At 39.6% G+C, this 26,426-nt stretch overlaps 1 protein-coding gene across 15 annotated transcripts in view; it reads right to left on the reverse strand.

Annotated features, from left to right (window-relative positions):
* TCF20 (transcription factor 20) overlaps positions 1-26,426 on the reverse strand; it is a 130,222-nt gene continuing 103,796 nt past the window's right edge. For 8 of the 15 annotated variants that reach the window (XM_086887512.1, XM_086887517.1, XM_086887515.1 and 5 more), the window contains 4 exons: positions 14,891-14,984; positions 8,216-8,265; positions 5,134-5,261; positions 1-1,315 (listed from right to left, as the gene is read on the reverse strand). In XM_086887512.1, coding sequence (XP_086743638.1) covers positions 5,178-5,261; positions 8,216-8,265; positions 14,891-14,984 — 228 coding nt within the window. In that variant the 3' untranslated portion in view covers positions 1-1,315; positions 5,134-5,177. The remainder of the gene's footprint in view (positions 1,316-5,133; positions 5,262-8,215; positions 8,266-14,890; positions 14,985-26,426) is intronic. The other 7 variants (XM_086887526.1, XM_086887527.1, XM_086887525.1 and 4 more) reach the window with 2 other exon arrangements.

The following is a 26,426-nucleotide window of genomic DNA, read 5'->3' on the forward strand; positions in this document are numbered from 1 at the left end:
CAAGGTTAAAATGAAGTTTATTAGTTTTTTTGGTTTTTTAAGCTTTTTTTATATAAAACTGTTTGTGAAACAGCTATTTTTATTCCCATGGCAGAGTGACCCCTGAAAGATGCACTAACCCCTTTCTTAAGGCCTTAACAAGAAAAAAATGATTTTTTTTGTTGTTTTTGTTCCTAAAACCCAAATGTTTTAGAATTATATAATTTACAAAAAAAGAAAAAGAAAAAAAAAGAAAAAAAAAGAAAAAAACTGACCCCAAATAACCATACAGTGTAGGCTTTTACACTGACATTGCCTCTTCCTTCCTTAGGAAAAGAAAAAACATAAAATTTATAAAGGGCCAAGTGGATTTACCCCAATCAGTTTAAAGATACATTGACTCCACCAACATTCAGACTTCCTTTCATTCCCCAATCTGGCAGGTAAACCATGTCTTCCTCTCACCTGCCTCCCAAACTGAAGGCAGCTTCTTGGAATCTGGGGGTCACATTGTGGCCACACAGGACAGACACTCCCTGCCCCTGCGTGGTACAGGTGTTCCCTCACCAATGAGGTGTATGGGACCTAGTAAGCGGCAGCCACCTCTTCATGAGTCTCAGGACCCAAGAGTCTGCAGATGTTGTTCAAGCTTACATTGTTAATAGTGTTTCTCAAAAATGGAAACCTCCCTACCCCTCAGACACAGCTACTGACACCAAATTACCTGCAACCATCCAAGCCTTCCTCTCACACCCTACAAACAATTTATCAGTATTTTATTTGCCTTTCAAAATTGAATTTCATCAGATGTTGTGAGAAAGAAATCAAGAGGAACAGAGACAAGTCCTGTTTGGACCACTCCCAGTTTTTCTATTCTTTCCCACAAAGTGTTAAGCTCCACATACCTTGCTTTAACTTCTGATTTAATATTTACTTTAGCTATAGGTTTCTTTTTTAATTTATATGGGGTTTTAAAAATTTTAATCAAAAGCATCAAAAGGGATATAGCGCACCTTTCATTTAAAACAAAGTCTTTCAAGACTAAAAAATAGATCTTTATATATATATATATTTATCCCTCCCTCTTTAATTCCCCCCACCTGTTTCCTTTTTCCCCCTCCCCTCCCCACTGTCACTATGGAGATTGTGTCCATGGAAACAGCTGGTTCAGACTCCTTGGTCAGATTCTGTGATGTCATCAGTCTTGAGTGTGATGTAAGAATTTATGAAGGAAGTGCTGGCATTGGCAGGCACGTCGAGAGGGGGCATGGCTGCACAGTGGGAGAGATTCCATTCAGTCACGAATGTCCACCGCTTTTTATCTCAACAGCCTAACCTGAAAAACAAAGTCAAAATAATATTGGAATGGCTCCTTTCCCTCCATTTGCAAACAGGCCCCTCAGGCTTTGGAAAAACCCACTCTGCAGCCTACCACAGCAGCAACACCAAGAGCTTTTCAGTTTTGTGGACCGAGAACAGATATACACAATGGCAAGTAGTTTATAAAAGCTAATCCATGTGATAAAAAGTCTTAGTTTAACAACCAGCAAAAAAAAATTAAAGAAGCCCAGTTCTGAAGGAGGTCTGGGGTGGCAGGATGATCTGTGCCACAATGGCCTGGCACTCTCACAGAACCTCTACCTTCAGCAGCCAGGCAGGAGCTCACTCACCGCATGTCCACTCCTCACATCAATCGTGAGAATGGGAAACAGAGGGGCCAAAAGCATGTCCCAAGGCAGTGACAGCTCCTGGGATGCCATGAGGGACCACACCCAAATGTTTCCCTATAGGTCATGCTGCTACCATCCAGTGGTGGTTTCCAGTGAATATGCAGCAGATAGTGAAACTAGTATCAAAATTACAGAAGTCCAGAAGCCAAACCTGGAACGTGGCCAGAATTCACTAGTTAAAGCTGAAGCCGTGTGCGGTTTAACTAATTGAAGGGCAGGTGATATTTCTTTCTGCTGCTTTTTTAATCTGATTTTCATATTATGGAGACAGTTCATGGAAGGACTAAACTTGTGATATCTTTCCAAGACAAATGTGGAAATGTCCAAGTGCTTGGCACATGCTCTCCCTGTCCAGAAATTCTCTAAGGTGACAAAATGAACTTCAGGAGTTTGCTAAATTGCTGGAGGCTGAGTTCAAAAGAGAAACTACAAAGTTAAAATTTAATTTCTCTAAGTTACGGTTCTCATTCTTAATCTACACAAAGAGAAAGCAAAGCTTGAAATAATGTAATCCTTTCTTCCCTTACTCCATAACACAAGTGAGCCCAGCAATTTATTTATTTATCTAGTAAGGTTACTTATTTTACTTGGATATAACTTAGATGATTCCCTTCCTACCACATAATGAGCTTGGGAAAAGGAAAAACACTTGCACCATAAGTGATGCACATGGAAAGCAGTTAATGGAATTAGAGGTGTGCCTGGGAGCAAGTAACACCCATGTTCGTTCATAGCTGGCAATTAAACTCCAGGAACCCTGACTAAGTGTGATGCAGAAGTCAACGCTGCTCTGATCATCAGCACACCAATTAGATTACATCCCAGCAAGCCTAACTCTTGGCTGCAAATATCCCCCATCCAGGGGTGCCAGGCAGAGAGCGAGTAAAGAGTCAGGCAAGTACATACAAAAACCAGACGGGCAATGTTGCACAGCACCAGCTGAAGAGGAAAGGGGAGGTTCCTAGAAAGTTCAGGCAGCTGCCCTTTGTGGTTTCATTACTGCGCAACTGTGAGCCCTCACTGAAGGAGTGTCAAGGCCGTGTTGCTGTCTCTGGCTCCTGTACAACTGCAGCTTGCCCATGCCTGGAATTGGTCCAGAGCATTAGGCACCGGCTCAGGGAAGAAACAGGCTCAACACAGAGAGAGAGAGAGAGTCCTGCCTCGTTCCTGGACAAGATCCAGAGCACCAGACTCACTCTCACAGTCACTCTCCAGATCTGGACTTGATCCAAATGTTCTAGAGGCAACTGGCTCAGGGAGAGAGAAGCAACAAAGACAGAATACACTGACTTGCCTGGATATTATCCAATATGCAGGATTTTTCTTAACTTGCTAGGCCTGGGAGTGAACCAGGACTAAAACAGCCCAATAATCTCACAACTGAGTATCCATTGTATCTTACACTAAGGCCAGCAGAAGGGCACTTCCAGTACTACCTGGACTGCTACAGTATTCCCCTAAAGTTCTTTAATTACCACAGTAAAACAATATATATATACATATATTTTATTTTTTTTGGTTATAATTGGATCTTTTAGATTTGCATGGCTTTTATTTTGGAATGCAAGATCAGGTTAGAATTGGAGAACCTAATTTTTAAGACATTCTGAACATTGAAAGGGGGTGGTTAAACAGGGCCTTCTGGTAAGAACTACTTGAGGCAAAAATGGATTTGGAAAGAAATGATCCCTTAGAGAGGTCTCTAGGGCATACAGTGAATACAGTGCAGAGATTCCACAGCCTGCAAGGTCTTAAGTCAAGACATTCCTATGATATATAAAAAAAGAGCTAGCACTGGAAAATAATGCAGGGAAGAAAGCTGTGTAAAGGTCCCTGGGACACAGTAATGTTCACCAGTACATTACAGAAATGGCCCAAAAATCACCAGACTTCCCTAGTGTTAAACAGCCAGAAGAGGCACCTTGGCTGTGGGACTCTCGTCCTGCTTTAATTTTACGAATTACATTGCTTGTTACACTTAAAGGAAAAGAGAAAAGCTTAAAGGAATCCCAGTGACCTTTACCATGGAAGGAGAAAGCTACTCAAACACTGAATACTGTTAAATACTGTTTACATGGTAACTGTTAAAACAACACTCCAATGCTATTAAAAATGAAAAGTCACAGAGCACAGCTGAGCTAAACCAAGTCAGCAGTCAGTTTACAGGAAGTGTTTATATGGGACACTACCTGTCTTCTGCTACTGCACCAAAACCCCACAATCTTCCAATTAATCTCTCATCCTTCACACAAAACACCATTGGAAGTACTTCACAATTACTTAACTTGAAAAACAGGAAAGATTTTAATTTAGGGAGGTGCCTGGGAAGCAAGGGAACGGCAATGAGGGAAGGGGATTACCATCAGCAGTTCCAAGAACTGACATGAAAGAGCAACTTCCCCTGCATGACTGCAAGAAAGAGACAGAGAAGCAAATAGAGCTTGAGTAAGAAATGCAACTGAGTAGTGAAATGAAGGCAAGAGACCTTCTTGGGCTGCAGTTTCGAGGAAAGGGTGCCAACAAGTATTAATCTGAAACCAAGCACTTATTTAATTTTAATCCATCCTGCTGCCTTTCAACTGCAATGCACCTGCAATTGAATAAAAAATCCCAACCTCGTCCCATTTCCTCCCACCTCAGTGCTACTTCCTCCTTGTGCAAGTGTATTTTCCCAGATTTTACAGAATCACACAGTGAACCAGATTAGGAAAATGACCCAGCTCTGATGATAACATGGCAAAAAGCTGTTTCAGACAAATTGAATTCTCCATCAAGCTCACACCTGGCTGTATGAACAGTGGGCCTAGACAAAGGAGGAGGCAGGAAGGAAGTGCAGTGAGGAACTTGGGGCACATTACAAAATTATGGAATTGTGACCACTTCTGGATACAATTCTACCTTCTATGCCCCATGTCTCCTTGCAAAACAGAGAAAAAATCTGGGCTAAAAGAAACACAGTGGGCTCCTGCTAACACTGATTTACTTATTCTTGGATCTTTCTACATTTCCAGAAAATAGGAATCCTAGATTACAACAATCCTGAACTCCTCAATATTATTTATTCCTTACATACAGAATTTAATATACTTTGATGACTTTATTTATACAGAAGCTTAATATTAACTACTCTGAGATTCACAGAAAAAACCCTTCAGATCCTTACGGATGTGATACAAAAGGACATTTCTGCCAGTGGTTTAGCTGGGAGAGTAATCAGGCAGTTATAACAGCTAACAAGCTTTGCCTTTCACTGTTTAACAGAAGAAAGTGCTGCAGAAATACAAAAACTGAGCAGGATGGTAGCAGAGAAAAAAAATACTACAAATGTTCTGAATATACACAAAAGCACCTTGATTTCTCACAGAAATGGGGAAGGCGCTGGATGTAAGGCAGCAGGTGGAACTGGAAGCTCTCTCCCACTCACCTGTGCTTGCTTTTATATCCATTCCCAGGAGTACACTTCCCCCCTCACCCCCGCTCCGACTGCTCTGTGCTGAGGCTGCCTTTCACCATCTTGTTCTGCAAGGAGGGAAGAGAGCAAGGAAGGAGGGGCTGACAAACCAGCAAGCCAAACAGAGGAGGAAAACAAAAATGAGGGATAAACGGAAGACAGGGGTAGGGAAAGGGAACATACAGAAAGTGAGAGAGAGAGAAAGAGAAGTCAGTATTGGAGCCAGAAATAGACTTTTCAGACAGAGTTTTTCCCGAGACAAAGGCAGGTAATTCCACAAAAGTAGAGTCTGAGATAGGAAAGATTGGTTAATTTTAAGAAACACAGAATTTAACACAAAAAGGTAGAACAAGCTCAGAAGCATCACTTTAAAATTGCCCAAACAGATGGTTTAAGACAATCTAAGATGGCTGAGCCACCAAAAGGTAAGATACCCCATCCCCTTTATGGCCTCTCCATGGCTCAGCATCCTCATCAGGTCTGTTGCAACCTCACTTGCTGTGATGCAGACAGAGAATCTGTGAGAGGAATGCTTCAAAAGATGAGTTTTCAGGCAGCATTTTCCTTGTGATAAAAGCTGATATTTTGCATAAGTAGCATATTCAGGACATGGATGGTTGAAGCATCAATCCTGACAGAAGGCAATGGAAAAGCTCACTGGGGAGCACACAGAAAGGCAGGACCAGTCCCTTTGGACTTAGCTTGCTTATGCCTTAAGTGTCAAGCACAGTTAATGAGGCAAGAAACACCTTTGCTCTCCAGGAGCCTCTTACTGTGATGAAGTGTATTTACTGGTGTGAGGCACAGACTGCCAAAGGGTAAGAGGCCCTGTACAGGAGGACTTAATGCTGGAGATTTATAAAGTTAGGTCTTCCACCCATTAGCTACAGAATGGCAGAGTGAGCTATGAGACAGTTACTAATTTGCTAATAATACTAAGCTGGTGTTACCTAAAAGCATCACTTTCAACAGACTAATTGAAAGTCTTTCTTCCTCTCAATTGCTCACACTCATATCATGCAAAAAATTGATGCAATTTGTTCTCCAATCATTCTAGAGCAATGGTTTTCAACCTTCCTGTTCCTGCATTGTCACTGTCTGGAATTCCCCTTTCCAGCCACTACAATGAAGGAGCAGAGTGAGTTCATATTCTGCCCTGCAGAAGGGCTGGGAACAAACCAGTAAAGATTAGTGAAACATGTGAGGGCAGAGAAAGAAAGCAAAGAAAACTCTACTTGGCTTCAAACAAATTATTTGTGTCTTTACTAAGCAAAAGTCAACAAACTTCAGTGTCAAAGAAGGGCTGCTGGTGTTGAACTTCTGTTTTTGATACAATGAAGAAAGTGATCTGCAGTAAGACAGCTCTGAATAGAATTCAAAATTTTATTGCCTCATGAAGTACCATTATGAACTTAACTGGTAGTTGTCCCTCTCCCATCCCGCAAGATTGCTTTAGAAATCCATGTGCCCTCTCAGATTTTTTTGGGGAGAGCTGGATTCTATGCCTGATTCTAAACCAGCTCTTTTCCTTTCATGGTTTGAGCACCATCACTGCCAAGTGCTCACATACAGCAGCAGTGACCCAAGCCATCTATGTAACACTATTTTTCTGGAATACTTCAGGCAACAGGCAGTAAAATAAAACAGCCTTCAAATATACAACCCTCTGTCATGGTTTTACCCCAGCTGGTAACTAAGTACCAAGAAGAAAATAACTATCCCATCCAAAACCAAGACACACTCCAATTATCTTTAGTCAAGTACCCAAAGTTGAGCAGAGGTTGGCACTTCGGCAGTTACGTTACGCAGTATGGGGAGCTCATCCTTCCCATTTTTGTTTGGCAAGATCTGCAGATTCTTGTAGCATTAAGGCATTAATTTAAGCTTGCTGTACATTGTCAACATTATTCCACAGTTGTACAGAATAATTTATTTTCTTTTATATAATGAAAAGTAGGCCAATTCTGGATAAGAGCCTGAATGTGCACTGAATCTTCCAGCGCATTTTAAATACGTGTGTATAAATACATCATTTTGTGGTAGAGCATCCAGAAAGGAACATGAGGCTAATTCCTGTATGTTTACAAAAGACAGATTAAGAATAATCTTTGAAAACAAAAGACCACCAGATGTCAGTCTAATTCTAGGCAGGGATCTGCAGACAAGAACTAGATGGAGACTAATCCCTGCTAGAAAGCAAAACAATTCTTTCCTATTATCAATTCCTTTTCAGCACAAGCCATCCAAACTCTTGCACAATTCCTGTTGTATTCAACTGGCAATGAGAACAGTTGTTTTTCTGGATATTTTCTGACCATTTAAAACTGGAAGACTGGTATCCACAACCTCCCAGGGACACAGCCTCCCTTAAGGGCTGGGAGGGGTGTTCCCAGCAGTGTATCCCATTACTTAGGGCTATAAGAGAGTATGTATTGTCTACCTTGTCTCCTCTTTCCATACAGACAGCTCTTTGCACCACTGTGTTTGTAGGTTCCGGGGACAATTAAGGATGCCCAGACTCTGGGCAGAAGCAGCGTGGGAGTCTTCTGATGAACCAAAGATTTATAGAACAACCCCACACAGCCACTGAAGGCTGAGTGGTTGCACTCAGTCCAGTTACTACTGGTGAACTAGAACAAGATGTTTCCAAAAACCAGGAGAACTTTTTCATAAAGTCATTTTTCATCTTCTTTGCATCCTCAGTAAATCCAAGGAGAAAACCCAACAGCTCAATGCAACATCCAAACAGGAATAGCGAGCAACATATTGATTCTATCACAGAATTCAGGAAATGAAGCTGAGCTTTCTGAAGAGTCATCAAGAATCTAAAGAAACACTGAGCAGATGGAACAAAAATTTTATCTTCTTAATCTTGGTATTCTTCTTAAATTGATGTTTTCCCCCAGAATACACCACAAGCATATATCACAGAATAATTGAACTAAAAGCATCTCTGACTACAGACATTATCCAGGTAATAAAATTACTAATCCAAATTTAGAAACCAGAAGAGGGCAGCAAAAAACCCAGGTCTAATCCAGGAGAGGATTCTTACCTTGTGCTTGGGGCACCTCACTGAGAAATTCTCTTCGTTTAGTAAACAATCTAAAGGAGGAGAAGACAGCAATGGATTACTTTTTTAATGAAAACCAATTTAAATAATACATCACAAGTGTTAATCTTGCCTCATAGGATACACTTTTTATTCAAAAATCTCTTATAGGAATACTTTGTCAGCAGTTTCATTCCTTCTGCCCCCGAAGTTTTAGCAAACAAAATAACTCAACACCCCAAGTGACAATGCTGCTTGGATTACCACGCAGCCCCGGTTTTCCCAACGATCTGTAAGCAGCAAGAATGACAACAGCAAGTCTCCCAACCCCCTTCAGCTCTTCGAGCCTTCTTCGCTTTACCACAAGGAAGATGGACACATTCATCCAATCTGAACAGACAATCTCTGCATTTCATAGTACAAATGTTGCATTCCACCCTTACCCCAAGGCCCTGCCAGTATCAGGGGGAGAAGGGGTGTGTATCTCTAGGTACGGGTGCATACAGTTTATCTGCAATCCCAAATCCTGGTGATAAATTTACACTGTGACACTATTTCTGGTAGTCTGGTCCCCCATGCTGCTCTTAGATCTGCTTCCATGAATCATATATGTGAAGCTTCTATGATCTAAAAAATGGTGTAGTTAATTATTTAAACCTATTACGTAAAGTGAGGCACCTGTGTGGAACTGCTTATTTAGGAACAAAGTAAGCAATACTGCCATTTGAAGAGCACTTATTTGGCAGCACTGCCAGAGTACGGATTGCTTCTCCTCACATCCCCCCTCCCAGACTATGCCTCTAAGTGATGCAAGTTGGCAGCTCCTGGAACTTCAGCCACGGGAAAAAGCAGTGCTCCCCTCAGAGCACTCAGCTGCCTCCCCTGGGCACCCTGAACTGCAGGGTCACCTCTCAACCTGCCCGAACGCCCGATACCGCTCTGTTCCAATTGCCTCTTGCATTGGAGGCTGACCCAAGGCTGTCACCTCCTGAGGAGGAGCAAGCACCCATCCCCACCCCAGCACGACTGACCAACGCTGCCCTGGAGAATTCAGCAAGGTGCTTAGGATCTCCTGCCTGCTCCAACACACCCCAAGAGCTCACAAGTAGACAAGTGCAATGGTAACTAAAATGTGCTAATTTAAAACGCTCTTAAGTATGTAGCATAACCAGTGCTACCTGCTGTTTCAATCTGCTGGAAGAGTTTAGCAGACAGCAGGAGACTGGAACTAAAGCTTGAGGGAAAAGCTTTCTAGATACCCAAGCTTTGGCAGAGCATCCCTCTGCTACGGAATGCTTAATGTTTCAACATGAATGCCTCTGGCCTCAATCAAAGGGAAACAGCATGCAAGAGGCTAAGTTACTTGAGAGATTTTAGGAAAGGGGAGTAAAAGCCTTAATCCTGTCACAGATAATTTCAAATGCAGCATTAGCAAATCACAGGAAATAAACAAAATGTCTTCTCATTATAAGGGCAGGAATCATACATTTAGACTACAGCATGAATTATCACTGCATAATACAGCAATCATCAAAAATATACAGAGCAATCATCAAAAACATACACAGTATGTTAGAACAGAATGGAGTTTTCTTCTTTGTTGGAAACCCAACATTGGTAATGAATGCAGTTCTTTAGCTAGTACATCAGAAAGGAAGACTGTACAAGGATCAGGAAGAAGTGCCAGAAACCTTGTACCTAATGCCTGATCTGTGTATGGGGCTCGATTTCTTACTAAGGTCAGCATTTTTGTTGCAAATACTAATAGCAGATCTAATTAATAGCAATTTTTTTCATTTCTGTTAAAGGACTACTATGAAAAATGTCATCAGCACAGTGTAGAAAATCAGCTGAATACCAATAAGGCAGAAATTGTTCATCATTACAAAGCTGGCCTGGATTTTGGTTAGCAGTTCCAAGTATTTTATATAACAGATTACAATTTGTCATGAAGTCAGCAGACACGGAGCTATGATCAGCTCATTGTGGCAGAAAGGGAAAAGAACTGAGACTTGTCCTTGTTTCCACAGATTTTTCTCCATAAAGTAGTCAGGAAAAACCTAAAACACTTTTAATAGAAGCAATTATTCTTCTGTAAGCTTCATACTTTTGTCTCACCCTCTGTGTTCTGCCTGTTACTCATCTTTAATGATACTTGTGAAGACACAGGATTTCTGTTCTCCGAAAATTCATTTTATTTTGCTGTTAATCTTTTCCTAATTTACAGTCAAAAATCTGTAAGTGGAACTGCCTGCGATATACGTTGTAGGGACAAGTGTGCTGCAACCATCAGAATCTGACTCCAGGTGGGGAGGAACAAGCAGAGGGAGAGGATATAAAATTTCAGAAAACAAAGATCCTGTTTCCATGGAGACATCCCTAGGACTAAGTTATCTTGAGACATCAGAGGCTCTTCATAAATTTGGACAGACGAAAGCCAAACACAGACAATGTTAACCACAGTCATTTCCATACAAAAATGACTTAAGTGGCACTACTGATCTTGATTTTTATGTAAATGGATAAGAAATGTTCAGCTCTCTTACACCCTATTTTGCCAAAGACTATTTTCTATGAAAGGAGATTAAAAGACAGCCTGAATTAGGCTATATAAAAGCATCCATATGTACAAACTGGCAACTTACAAAGCCACGTGCCTTGCACAGCACTCAATTAGCAACAGCGGGGCAAAGCCTGGCTCCTCACTGGGGTGGGATTGGACGCAGACCATTGGCACAGAAGCCAGAGCCCAGGTCCCACCCCAGGACTGCCTTCAGTGCTGCAAGGAATTGAAGCCGTTTGACATATTCCAGACTCCAGCCTTTTCCCAAAAATGTACTGCCTTTCACAAGGTGCAGGAACTGACAGGGACCAACACGGATGCAAAGGCAGAAACCCTTCAGCTCACACTGCAACTGCTTCAGAATGCAACATGGCTACTTCATCTCAACTAAGGCACAGCCACTTCCAGGAATTCAGACAAACCAAGTGTGTATGACTCAACATACCCTAAAAAACACTCTAGCAAGTGTTTTCTGTTTGGCTTTATTTCTTTTAGATACAAAACCAGTCATACATATTCCAAAAGCCTGAGAGCCCTTGCAAATGTTAACACACACTTCTGAGGATTCAGAACAGATCTGTGACAGATCCTAAATACAGCAAGGTGGCACCATCCTTCAAAGCAGGGTGGTTGACTTCAAAATGGCACTACCACTGAGCTCAAGGAAACTGAGAAGCACCTCTACAGTTTCACTACAGAAAGATAGAACTGCAAAACCAATAAAAAGGGTTTACAGGCAGACAGCAGGCTGAGCAAAGAGAAAATAATGTTGATTTGTTTCTCAAGGAAGCCTACATTTTCTGCTTCGGCATAAATGAAAATCAGGTCTTATGCCACATAGCTTGCTTATTTCTTTTACACAGATTTATTGGAAGAGTGTCTGTAGATTAAGACAGCTTGATTACACCCACAGATAAAACCAACTGCAAACAAGGTCTTTTACTGTCACACCATCAGGCTGAAATTTTGAATGCTGAGAATCTACTTCAAGATGGAGCTCTTTTATTTGTTTTGGTTGAAAACTTCAGCTGAAGCAGCCCAATGGTTTCCTTAAAACTCTTTCTTGGAAAAAAGTTATTCTGCCCATGTTAAACATCCCAGGATTATTTTCTCTGAAGAGCTCTACAATATCCTGATTTTCAGTAGGACCTGGATTTTAGCTAAGGCATACCCTTGCCAGCTACCACAAAACCAGCAAATAGAACTCCTTGAAAGGTGACACGGGGATTTTCATGTGCACTTCAGAAGAAGCTTGTTAGATTTTAATAGCTAGGTCCTTTTAAAAATTCCACCAAAGCTACTTCTGTCTGGGGGTGATCAGGGCTTTCCTGTAAATGAACCTCTGCCCTCAGATTCAGGCACCAGACCCAAAAGCAGTGAAGCTGTCAGGGGACATTTCTAAGACTCAAGCGACCCAAAAGAACAAAGTGACCATTTCAAAACTGCAAAATGGGAAGCACTGGTCCAGTAGGCAGAAGTGAAAACAGTACTGAGAAAGGCAATCAAGATACAGAAAGAATGGAGGCTAGCAGGAGGGAGACCAGTGCTACTAGAAGTCAGGAGCAGGGAATTAAGGACAAGTGCCAGCAGCAGGCTAAGACAAAGAACTGATTGGAACAAGGAAAGGTGGAACAGAGAATATAAAGGACAATAGACGAGAACCAACCAGGACTAGCAGGGTGAGATGTGACATGGAGCTGAGTTAGGAGAGCCAAATGGCAGAGAGGAAAAAAAAAAAAAGGAGAAAACAAGAAAGGAGAGAAGAAAGTGAAGAAAGAGCAGAGAAGTGGAAGCCAGAGTGAGAGCTGGAAAACTAGACAAAGGAAAAGTCAGAAATAATTAGGAGGAATTGGGTCTCACAAAGAGACTGGAGTAAGAAATTTGTAAAGAGGAGCCAGATAACTAGATAAAAGGCCTGTGGGTGGTATGAGAAACCAGAGAGGAGAACATATCAGACATACAGATAGGAAAATGTATTTAAAAAAGCACCAATGAAGTCTTTTGTTCTCACTAAACCATACTCTTCTGGGAGTGAAACCAGAGACTCACCAGTTTCACCAACTCCTCCGCTATTTTTAAAATATGTTTGTGAAACTCACAGTCCAAGTATCCCATCTCCATGCAGCTCTTGCAATTTATTACTGCCGTATTACTTAAAGGAGGGAAATTAGCTTGGAATTGTGCACTCCGACAGATGGCCACATGACAACATGATGTCTCATAACAAAATTAAAAGAAAATGAAGTAAGTGTAGCCTTGGAACTTGAGCACAAAAAGCTACTCTAAAAAAATCTCACAGGTTGCAAAGTCAAGACAAAAGTGAAAAAAAGCCAAATTTAATCTAACCCAGGTCTAGATATTATACAGCAGACATGTTACATTTAAAATGGACTAAATACTATGATTATATACTGGGTTTTGTACATGACACACTGTATCTTCTATGCATGACACAAACTGCTCTTGCGATTCAATCGTGATTGTTCAGTATATTTCTCATTTTGGAGGATCATACATTTGCTGAAGTGGAGTAGAGTTAATATATCTGAAGAAAAAGGACAGTATATGAATTTTGATATCTGAATTTAGAACCCAGAAAATGCTACATACTGTGTCTAGTAAAATATGAATTTAAGCCCTCAAATTTTTGGGAACATTCACTATATATTTGTTTTTTCATGCTATTGAAAAGGGCAGGTCACAAACCAGAAACAAATACATACTAAACACAATATGAATGTGAATCTGATTGGAGATTGTGTGTCTCAAACACACTGTACAAAACCAAGTTTATTAATGTTCATGAAACACTCAGGCGTGACGGAGATGAACATCACAGGAAATTTCCCAGTTCTACTTTCAGAACTGAGAAGGAATCATCTGCAGTAAGTATGACACAGATCCAGCAAGGACAACATATGCTCATGAATGAGTACCCTTCCATCCTACAGGCTGAGGTAAGGCCTTATGAAAAGAGATATCAGCATTTAATTAGGTGATTACTATAAGACAGATTCATGAAAGACCAAAATTGCACTTACATGGACACCCTTATTTCTGGTATTTTTTGAGTATGTGATTTTTGCAACCTGAATAATCTTTCTTTCATGTGAAGTCAAATATTCTCTCTACTAGTAGTAGTAGTACTGTGGTACTAGAATATTCCACTGCAATATTAATTTAATAATAACATTCCTATTGGAATAAAATGCGTATCTCCAATAGGGTGGGATTTCACAGTGAGATGTGCAATGTAGTCATTCAGAAATGAGCATTCCTACTTCAAATACTCTAACATTTCAAAAACAGCATAAAATGGGTGGTGAACAAATGAGTTGCTGTGGAATCGGAATACAAACAGGAAGCTTGCAATTATTTTCCAGTCTAGAGTTATAATCTTGAATCCTTTCCTGCTTTTTATCAGACAAAGTTTTGTATGACAGGAGAAGTGAGTTACAGGGGACTGGAAAAGTGGGGGATCATTTACTCTGAGGTTGGATATTTTTTTACCCAATAACAAAGCTTATCTCCATGAAAATCTGTCATTATTGCACAGAATCCACCAAACTCACAAGTCCAGGCTCACAGATGGAAATAGTATCATCAAACAATTAGCTTATCTAACAGTGAAAATTTGACCTACTCAAGAGACTGGCTGAACTGCTTCTTAGGAGGGAGAAAGAAGGTTGTGTTGCAAATGGTAATGATGATTCTACAGACACAAACACTTGAAGTCCTTACTAGGATCACCCATAGGAGTGTAACCCTGAAAGAAGAAATCCCTTGCTACACATCCTTTTAACAAAGGGCTTCTATTTTTGGCAAGGAGTGATCAGTTCTCACACTGCAGCCAGACTCAATCACTGTAGCTGCACTCCCCCAAACCAGGCTTTTTCTGCTCTTTCAGGCAGATTCCTTTTCATTACAAGCTCCATCTTGTCCCAACATGTTATTGTATACTGTTTATCTCATGCCATTTCTCACCATTTTTATTACTTTATCTTTGCAGTAGGAGAAAAACTGAGAGGGAATAATTTGTAAAGTACCTCAGAATTATTTAGTGTTGTGTGATGTGAGTAATTATGGAATACAGTAAAGATGTCATTTGTTCCTACCTGCATCGATGGCACATGGGTAATGGTATCGGAAGGAGCAGCCTTTGTTGTAGCAGCCTAAGGTGGCTCCTGGTTCCTGGCAATGGGAACATTTCTGAAAGGAAAACCAAAAAACAGTAATGAAGATTGCAGTCATTTTTCTGAATACCTGTCTTTTCCTGGTAAATTTATCAACACCATTCCAGCAAAAAAAAAAAAAAATTTGACAAATCATGTTAAACTCCATCTTTCTACACCACACAAATTTTTTTTGTTTGCCTTTCAAACAGGTAAAAACATAAGCTCTTTTAAACTACGAAATTTACAGCTGTGCTAATCAAGCAAGAGATAGAAATGTTCAGCCATTCAGAAATAATTTGAAATCCTTCTTAAATCTGTTTTACTGGCCCATGTTTCATTACCTGACAATGACATCACTATTAAAATAGGAGGAAAAAGAGTGTCTTTGAGTCTACAGCAACTTTAAAACGAGAATCAGCATGACAAATAACGACTTAGAGGACACCACCATAAAAGTAATTTGGTTACACCATTCTTATCACTAGCAATTGAAAAAGATCATGCACAAGTTGAATATTTTATCACAGGTGATCAAAAAGGGTTTATCTGGAGCAGGAGAAGATGCCAGCATGGCAAAATACCTCATCATCACAGAAATGGCACATGTCCAAAAAAAAGCACTTGCAGTACAACAAGGATGCTCATACAACTATTGTCAAAGTAGTTCAGACTCATCTGATGACCATGTTCAATTTTCATTAGTTAAACCCTATTAGCTCAACTAGTCAATGATGTATTTGACCATAACACCAGACATGGTATTTCCTTTCAGTGAAATCTGAAAGGAAATCTCTCACCTTTACTTCATCCTAAATGACTTAAGAAATGACCTAAAGAAGAGTTCTAAAGCACATCTCATTCAGACAGCCATTTTATTTCTTGAATGTATACACTAAGTGATTTTTGCTAATTAATCTGATTCTGATGAAAGCTGATTTCTGACTGGTTGACATTTTTCCCTTAAAAAATAAGATATAGCCATACCTGGTAGAATTCACCAAATGCAAGACTGCAACTGTTTAAAAATGAAAAAGTGAATTGACTACTGGCAGAAAACGAAGATAGGAACTACCATAATTTTTAAGTCATACTTTAAAAAACAGGAATTTTGTTTATTCAGCTAAATACAACCAACACCATAATAAGGCCTTGTATAATTGGTACAATTCACCTTGAATTTGGGCTGTGAGAAGTTGCCTTTGGTCCCTGCCTGCACATAGGGATGATGACATGATCTAAAATCACGGCTGCTACTGGGAAAGCCGGTGTCAAACTACACTGCTCTATTGCCATTCCCAGCGAGCTCCACCTGTACCACACAGGAACAGCTGTGCTCAAGCCAGAGGCGCACCTGGCATTGGACACGAGCACGGCTTTCCCACCATACGGGGACGCTCGTTTGCTAACACGGCCACATCCCCAGACCACACATCTTCCATCCCTGATCAGCACACATGCTGCAGCGGAGATCTGCACAACAGACGTGGCCAAAGCTAACAGCCACAGCAAAGTTCCTCACTCTGCATAGTAAACAAGGGCTTGATTACAGTATTTCCAAACCCTCTGAGAATATCTGACAGTTATTGCTCTTCCTGCTATTCTGTGCTATGCAGAGATGACTATAGTTTGTATTTAAATGCCTGAAGGAAGATGAAAGCAAAACTAGCTCCAGCCATAAACTAGGGGGGGCCTCTTCAAATCAAAGCAGATGCAACTAGCAGAAAAGCTTGTGAGATGTCAGTTCTCGTGACATCTACAACTGCAGTTTTGAGTAACACCTTCTCTTTACAGGTATGCCAAAGAATCCTGAGCCTGATCTTCGGTGCTTCCTACTAAATAGTGTCTATCTTCTAAGCACAACAAACTACTGCGGTATTTATGATGCAAGGGAAGTGTCCCTGAGGCCTAGAAAGAGACACACAAGCAGTTTATTATTGCCTGTCAGAACATGAATGCAGGTTTCCAAAGATTAAAAAAAAAGGCTAAACCGATATTGAAATGCGCACCAAAATATACCGACCACTAGCCAAACTGCGATGTAACTCACTCTCTCATGGGAGTAAAACCAAACTTCATCCACAGAAAATGTCTTTTCCTGGCTCTGAAGTCAGCTCTAGAAGGATATTATGTACTGGCAATAGTCCCAGATTCACCTATGCCAAGTACTCACAAAGTGCAGCTTGAGGAGTTCTGAAACAGAGCTCTGTACCTGATGTCATGAGTACCTGAGTACTTTATTCTCGCTTTCAGATGTGGCTGACTGGGATTAATTATTTTAACAGGACAGAACCCAAATTGACTATTCTTTTTGAATGCAGATATGAATTTCTAGTCTTGTTCCTCAGAGGCATTCTGCCCTCCCCACTTTATCTCATCTTTTACGTACCATCACACTGCTGCAACAGAAGGTCATTCTCCCCTGGAACACTGTTTCCCGTGCAGAGCAGTCAATAAGAGCATAAGAACTACTGCAGCAGAGATTGAACTGCAGCTGTATAAAATATTTCTTAATACTAAAAAGGCATGTCTTAGAAGAGTATGCTGTGTGATACAAGAGAAAACAAGATCCCTAGCAAAATTTTTTGACTTTTTCCAAAAGCCACATTTTTAAACTTATTCTTTGCTGCATCTAGTATGGCTCATGCTGCTATTCTGAAAATCACATCCTGAAACACGACATTTTGACAAATTTTCAGCTGAGAATAGGTAAGGAATGCTTTAAAATAGTTTGTGATTTTAGAATTTACCAGACAGTAAAAGTGGGCAGTTAAGATGCCAGCGCATGTGCATCAAGCCTTCACAGCCCCTCTTTTTCAGTCTGGCAGACCAATGAGATTTTACCAAGGTTACCTGTGCTACGCCCACAACACCAATTCCCCAGCGGATGACTCTGCCACTGACGGCTCAAGGCAGAGATCATCTGCTGCTGCTGGCTCCCCTGCTGCTGAACAAGTCTCCATTCTGGCAGATGCTTCTGCTTTTCACAAGCCACTGACAGCCTAATGGCCCCATTCCTTCTACCTCCCGGGACCCCCAACCATCTGCTGCTTTCAGGGGAAGCTGAGGGAACCACATACACAATAACTACTCTTTTTTTTCAAGTTCTTCCTTCTTGACACACCTGAGTGACTGAACAAAGCAAGACACCCTACAAAGCTGTGTGGTTCTAAAACAACTTCCAAGTCTATCACCTCATCTTTGAAAGAGACTATCACCACATGGTTTCCAAATACATCCAGGTGTTCCCATGAAGACAAAAAAAAAAGTGCTTAAGAAATATCTGAATGCTCTCAGTCTTCTTTTGCAAGACATTGCTGCTGTGCCTTAAAAGGTAAAAAGATGTCCTGTTCCTGCTGGTACTTTCTGTGGCTTTGATTAGAACCCCATCTCACATATTTATCCTTCAAAACAAAAAATACATACACTACAACGAGGAAACATTCTAACACCAAAATAAAATCACATAAACTTCTTACAAGGAAATGTGTGAATTCAGCATAATGAAAACTAATTGTTCTCTTAGTCCGCGAGAAAATTTTCACCCAAACTCCACCATCCTGCTGCCATTCGCCAGCAGATGGTAGCAGCCTGCTTGTCACTTGTAAAGGAATTATAGCATTCTTAGCCAGGGAAACAGCACTCCAGCTCTCCTGGGAGGAGAAATTCCTTTTGCTCAGTAAGCAGCCTGCTTAACCTCCCCTGCTTGAAAGAGCTGAAGGCTGGTACTTGGAGTGTGCTCCCAATGGGAGGTGCCAATGGATAGTAATCATTGCCAAGCATCTAATCAACTCTTGGCTTAAATTTAAAAAAAAAAAAAAGGGAAAAAAAAAAAAAAAAAGAAAAAGAAGGAAAAAAGAGACCACACAGCAAAGATTGATTCATAGGTCCTATCTCCACAATTCATCTCTGGCCACAAGGCACATATATCTCACTTAGAATAGGCTGGAGAGACTGAAAAGTGCCATTTAGAAGAGACACTCCATCCCATGAACTAAATTATCAATAGTATTAAAGCCAGATACATTGTCTCTACCTCTCTACACTATTAGCTGCCCATTTCTTCCTTGCTACAGCTCATCATTCTGTGTCTACCAAAATGAAGTAACAGCCAGCCTGGAAGTGTGAGCAGTTGGGGGACAGCTACCACATCAGCAGCAGAATGGCTCTGATTCATTTAAAATGCTACAGCACCTACCAGCTATATTCCTTTTGCTTTACGCTTGGCTTTTTTCCCCCCTTGAAATCTGTATTCTTTCACTCTTCTGAGACCACACTGCTGTATGCAATAAACAAGAGTATGTTTTTGAGTATCTTTTTTTGCTTTCCTCAGATTTGTACCGAACTCCAATAAGTGCTGTAACAAAGATGTCCTGAGCTACCTATCTTGGTCCTCTGAACAAGACAAAGCTCTTAGCCTTGTGAAAACCAGTGCCCCAAGCTGCTCAAGTAAAGCACTCACCTACTCACTTTGGCTCTGCACTGACAGATAATATCTTTGTCCGTAGACAAAGTACTCCTTTGTACTGGAATCCTACAGTGGACATTGCTTCACTGGTGGGAGGATGGAAGCTGTCGACTAGCCCTTCCAAAATATTCCCGGCAGGAGCAGGAACAGTTGCTTAGAGGTGGAAATTAACTGCTTCTAACACTAATATAAGGTGTTTTCAGATGACTCCTCCGCTATCTTCCTTGCTGAACAATTACCAAACCAGTTTACACAAGGACATTCACAACAGGATCTGCTGTCTGTAACACAAAGCATCTTTTTTTGATGAACGGTTACATACCCTATACTCAGACCTCTTGACTTCCCCTCTTCCAATGACCAGTTTTTCCTTTGGTCTGTTTTCTTTTTCCTTTGCTTTGCTTTCTAGGCATCTGCTTGTTTTGTCCCTTCTCACATACCAGTGTCAGGAATGTATAAAAGGAGTAAAACTGAAAGCAACAGCTGAAGGTTACTAACAAAGCAAAGCAAGTAAAAACTGAAATATATGTGGCATTAATTATACAGGTACAAGTCTTTGCTTTAGATGCTATATGCATTTCTCATACTCTCTCCTTCTCCTGTTTAAATTATAAGCTTTTTAGGAAAATAATTGCTTCTGTATAATTGCACTGCACAAATGCAGATGTAAGATAATGAAGACTTCACAGTCAGCTGCAATATTAGGAAGGAGGGCCTTCTGACTATTTCTGATTAAACAGTTGGCAGGCTCGGCACAGGCTCGGATTTAATATCCAGGCGAAAGGGCAACAGAAACAGCAGGCAGCCACATTCTCTTTCCTGGAAAGTGGGATGTAGAGAGTCAACTTATTCCAAAAAGCTACAAGAAAAAATAAAAATAAATAAGAGTGTTTCTGTGTGTGTATATATACATATATATATACTGCTTACTACAGGAGAAAGATATAAGTGATTTTGAAAGACTTCTGCAAAAAGGGACCAAGATGAAAAAAGCAAGGTGGGGAGACATTTTTAGGAAACAGGAGAGGAAAAGAGTACTTCCACTCTGATGTGCAGATACTGGTTAATGAAAAAAATTGTTTATGTGACTGGGGCTAGAGATAACCACCAGTACTGAAGGACACAGAACTATCAGTTTACATTTCCTGACAAACAATTTTAAATTATCAAAAAAACCAGGCACAGTATATCAGTAAAATGAGCTCCACAATTAAAAAGATAAAAATCTTTAAAACTTGCATTATGAAAAGCCATCTCTTGCCAATGATGATATACGCCTGTAGCAAGCAAATCAAATAAATAATAAAGGATAACAGTCCAGAAGTAAAACTGGACAGTTGTCTCCAAGTTAAGAAACTATGGACAAATTTAGATTCCAAGATTTCAGCAAACAGACAAATCAATGATCTGAAGGATGCCATACTAATAAAGCTGCATTGGGAAACATAATGAAAAGTTAGAACTGCAGTGCTGCACAGGCTGCTGAAGCACAAAGGGAAGCTGCAGCTCAAAATGGATGGCATAGAAAAAAAAACCACAAGAAATCCAAGAGCTGGAAAATGTCTTAAAAATGGAAAATCCTATTCAATACATATGAAATTGATTACACTAGAACAGAAGCACTTGAAATTAAGAGCAGAGCATTTTATTACACTCAACTAGAAGGAAAAATAGAAAACAACAAAACCAGAAATAAATATTTAGTTTTAACAAAGAATGGTTTGCCAGAAATAATTTTAAAGTCCTATACACACTTAAGCTATTCAACTGCACTTACAGAGACTCTCAAAAAGGGGGGTGAACAATAAGATGCAAAATATTGTGAAGTTTGTAAAATTATCCAGGGCAGCCAGACCTCAAACTGATAGTAAAAAGCTGCAAAACCATCTCACAACCGTGGATAACTATGATAAAATGGAGATGAAAATTACTACTGTTAAGTGCAAAGTGATGTATGTGGTAAAAATATTTTCACCTATGCATATACATGGTGACAGATTGTAAATTAGCTTTTACTACTCATAGGAAGGTATTAGTAGTCATCCTAGACAGAAACATCATACAGTCCCTGCAAAGGGCAAAAAAGGACAGCCCAAACATAAGCAGTTTTGTTTTGTTTCAAGAAAAGAAATCCGTAATGAAACTCAAATGTTCATTATGTCTGTCTGTTACTCCTGTAGTAGCCTGACATCGTAATATTGTGTGTGGTTCTGATGATCCTCTTAAGAAAGGAGGACTGATCAGAAACAAAAATGGACAGACCACAGATATAACTAGGAATGTAAAGAACTTGTATATAAGAGAAGTCTAAGTATTTTCCAAAAAAGAGGGAACTGAAGGGTGATTGAACCCTACAAAATCCAGTATGATGCACATAAGAGAATGACTCTTAGCCATTTCCAAGAAGGAAGAGCAGGTTTAAATGCAACTTAAACCTGCTTTTTTTTTTTTTCTTCACTCAAGTAACTAAAAATCATTGCCAAAGAATGCTGCACTGACAAAAAGATAAGCAAGTTCAAAAACAGATTAGACAAGTTCATCAAGAATAGGTATGCCTCTGCCTGGCAAACACAGGGATACCAAAGCTACAACTCAAAAGCTGTGGTTGCTGAAGGGAGGGAGAAAATATGCAACTATCATTCTGCACATGCCTCATTTACTACAAATCTCTGAAGACATGCAGTGAAGTGGTAAATATACGGCCACTGCTGAAGAAAGGACACCACAACAAAAGGTACTTTTGCACCTGTCTGGAAAGGCAGTTCTTGTGAAGACCAAGAGATGTGATTGTGAAATTCCACAATGAACAACAACCCCCCCCCCCTCATGACTATCAACAAGAACACAGGCACCAAATAAATACTGTATGGTTACAAGTTTTTAAGACTCTTCAGTTTTACCTCCCAAACAGAAAGGTTGAGCTACTGTAACATTTTATAAAAGACTGAAATTCAACCTAAGTGATAAATTCATGTTCACTACTCCTTACAAGCCTGTTTCATTCACTTGGTGGAGTGATCAAAGGCTTACACGTGCATGAATACATGAGACTGCTGAAGAGCCAAGACTTGGAGGGGAATGAACCCTTCCCGCCTCTTCCACACAATGGAAGGAGAAAAAACCCAAATGAAATAAAGACCCAGTGTAACTGAACCAGAATAGAGATTAGGTCCTTCAAGAGTCAACCAGGGTAAACTAAAACAGAATCAGCAAAATTAACAAAATTTTAAATGGTGCTACAAAAGCAAATTTAATTTCAGTTAAACAGGCTAAGTATATACCTACGTAGCCATTTTATATTTTAAAAGGAATATTAAAATAATACATAGACTACCAAGTCCAAGAAGCCAAGAAATTCGTAAATCATGTTTCCTTTGATGCAAACAGCCACCCTGAATGAGAGAAACATTTCAGAAAACCACTTGTAAGTATAGGGATTTGAATTTGCCGAAGTATGCATGTCTAGCAGAAAAATTTATAGTTTATATTATCTTGACTGTTCATTTGGGGAATTAAATATGCAACAATAAGTGCAATTTAGTTACAAAAAGGTTTGAAAGATAGAAAAGCAGACTTTAAAGAGGAAAAAGGAATTCAAATTTTCAAGCAGTGATTATGTGATAAGGACACACAGAGTTGTGGGAACAGCACAATCAGCAAGAGAGCATTTACTCCAGTTGGATTTTTCTACCAGTACTAGATTTATTTCCCAGCCATCTTGGATAATGATTACAGGAAATATCCAAATATATTGTGAATTTCTATTTAGTGCAAGACCTACCAAGTACAGTATAAAATAACAAAATGCAGTCACCTTAAAATAAAGCAACATTGCCATCATAATTGAAGAGATTTTGGATAAATTAATTAGCAAAAAAGCAACAGCTTTGAGTATCAATGTCTGGAGTGATATAAAAAAAGAAAAAACCTGACATAAACTACAAAACACAATAAATTCAAGGTTTTCAAGAGGCAAACTGCATAACAGAACCAGCTTTTGTCTAATGAAAGAAGAGATGATGCTGAGTATTTACTAAAAGGCTCAAGAAAAAAAAAAAAAAGAAAAAAAGATTGGTTCATTAAAGACACAGTCACTATGTTATTAGGAACAGTAGATACAACAGAAACAAAATCTTCATAAAGGCTTAAAAATGAGGAAATATGTTTGATAAAAGCAAACTCTAAATGGAAAATATTTTGACAAGATATTACATATCTATGCAACCTGACAGGAAAATGGGTGCAGCACAAACCCACCCGTCAATGACTCAAAGACTTGTAACACTGGACAGAAATACACCATTTGTCATTACTTGTAATAATCCATGCAAGCCTTCATCATAAACTGAGCCCCACTGTGCGAGACACTTCGGTAAAAGAGAACAAAGCGTTGGTGGATGCAAAGGGATGAAATAGGAACGGGGAGACTGAGCCAGCAGCGTTGGGCAGAGTCCATCTCAGCAGCAGGCTAAGCATATCCAATTATTCAGCACAAATCCCAGACAAGAAGGGCTTTGAAGAAATGCAGTTTCTTCAAATGAAAAAAAAACAAAGGTAAATGTGCAGAGTTTTCAAAGTGAAGCACTTAATTTAGGAAATTATAAAATTAGCCAGGGTGTACTGATTGGAAGCAAATCTTAAGTTCTTGAAACTGAAAGAAGAAAAAGCAGCAGGAAAAAGGCAAATTGAAATAATGACGAGCACCTTATGTTTGAATCGTAAGAAAATAGGAGGTGGGGAGATGAATGTGAAAGAAGCAGGAATGTGAAAATGACCATTTAGAACAACAAACGTTTGTGACAGCATTCCATCCAAATTGCACTTTACTAAGAATACCAATTCTTAAACTGAGGTCTGAAGAACCACTCCTGAACAGTCAAAATACATTTAGCTGCAAGGATAGGTGAAAAAAGTACAATGTTTATCTTACTGGAAAATAAATAACTTGTCTCTGGAAAAAAGATAGCAAAGAAAACTACTGAAAACCATTAAAGAAAGAAAACAGTTCCCCCAGAAAGCTGCAAAAGCAGTGGTTGGCAGCAGAGCTCCAATAAGGAGTAATAAAGTGCACACCAGTATTCCCGAGGTCCCTGGTAGCTGTTGCTACCACTGAGGAAAAGCAGCAGAAGATGAATCCAAGAGAAGTAAAGGTGCAATGCTTGCAGAAAGAAAAATGCTTGCAAGCCATTGGATCTCTCTTTAGTGATAAGCTGTCAAGTAACATATCAGCATCAAAAAAAAATTTACAGTCTTATGAACCATAGCAATAAATCATCAATCACAGCTGAGGAAAAGTAGATAATTAGCACATATTGATGAAATGTCCTCAGATACACAGAAAGTGCTCTATGTAAAGTAATAGTCGCTGGCCAAAAATGTGAATGGGTTTAGAGAGGAATACGTTATTTCATTTTTCAACAACCATCAGGAAAAAACAACCCTACAAACCATAATAATAAATGTGCTGCTTAAACTGCACATTGCAATAATAGACACTGTTTATGAATTCCAAACTGAATTTATACAAGAACATGTAGTGGCTGTAGGCTTGTCACAGACAGGACACAGGAAAACATGGTATGAGCTAGCAGCAGCTTAGAAGAGGCAGAAAATATAAATAGCAGCAGTCCAAGCCTGGACGGCATTCCAGCTGGATATTACACAGCAGCTGAGGTAGTGTCAGTCGTTTCTTTAAAGGACAGACATAATAATGTGGTTCTCCTGACAGAAGAGCTTCCTCCATCTAAGGATTAGATGGGGTTCTCCTGAGAGCTGAAGGGAAAGGACTAATGAAGATCTTCTGGACTCAGAACACTGCTGAATCATGGTAAAGGCAATAATATTATTTGCAAGCCACACCTTCAGTTTTGTAAATCTGGATCAATCTATGCTATGAAAAAAGGGTTGGGATGAGCCATAGATTACTAGAAATAAATCATTGGACAAGATCAAAGAGAAATATTAATGGGTTTTTTTCACCTGAGGTAGAAATCAAAGGATACAGGCAATTTTGTTTTGGTTTTTTTTTCTATTTTACATAAACACACCCTCTTCTTACTTATTCCTTCATCTTCTGAAGACTCTAGCCCAAAAGCAGAAGAGTAAGTCAACATGAAAGTCTTCTTTGTTAAGACAGCTTCAGAATAGACAATTCTTCTTTTGGCATTACCCTTGTAGCTATTTGTCCAGGAGACTGAATTTATTGGTAACTATTCATAACTCCTGCTCCCTAGGAACTGCCTCTGAAAGTTCTGCTTAGAAGAGCGGTACCATATAATCACTAAAGAATCCTTATACCTTCCAATGATAAACTGTAGCACTTCAAAGGGAGAATAATTAAATTTAAGTATAGGACTTAAGACTTCATAAAAACCTTGTAAAAGAGTTTTATGTACCTATAACATAAGTATTGGAATTTTCTAAACAATTTCCTGAAGTTGACATTAAACAAAATAATAATGTTGGTTTTCTGGAAAGTTATGAACCATGTCAACTCTGAAATTTTAGTGATTGAATTAAACTTGGAGAGTTATTCCCCAAGAAAAATCTTAACAATTAAATATAACAATGAATTTACATATGGGACAAGTACATTGCTACTAGTATTTTCAGCATTTTAACTTTTTACAAGAAAAGAGAAAGCTAACAGCAAATGAACACATTACAGAACATTTTTGTTATCTTTTTGGACCTGACTCAAAATGATACATGAGCAATCTTTAAATTTATCCTCCTGCCATTACATCTATGCAACTAAACCATAAAATCTTGTATCAACTCCCTAATCTTCCAATTTAATAGAGAACATCTGACAACTTAAACACATAGTGTACTTTGAAAGCACCCTACAAATTTGTCTTAATGGTCACAAAATAAATGGTCTTAAAGCCTACTTTACAGAATAATTAGATGACTTGTCAAAGGCCATGCAGGCAATTTCTGGCAGCAAAGACACCAAGTCAGAAAAGTTCACAGCTCTCATACCTGAACTCAAGTACATGAACTTGCTTT

Source organism: Cyanistes caeruleus, chromosome 4 (assembly GCF_971803275.1).
Source record: "Cyanistes caeruleus chromosome 4, bCyaCae1.hap1.1, whole genome shotgun sequence".
Classification (NCBI taxonomy): domain Eukaryota; kingdom Metazoa; phylum Chordata; class Aves; order Passeriformes; family Paridae; genus Cyanistes; species Cyanistes caeruleus.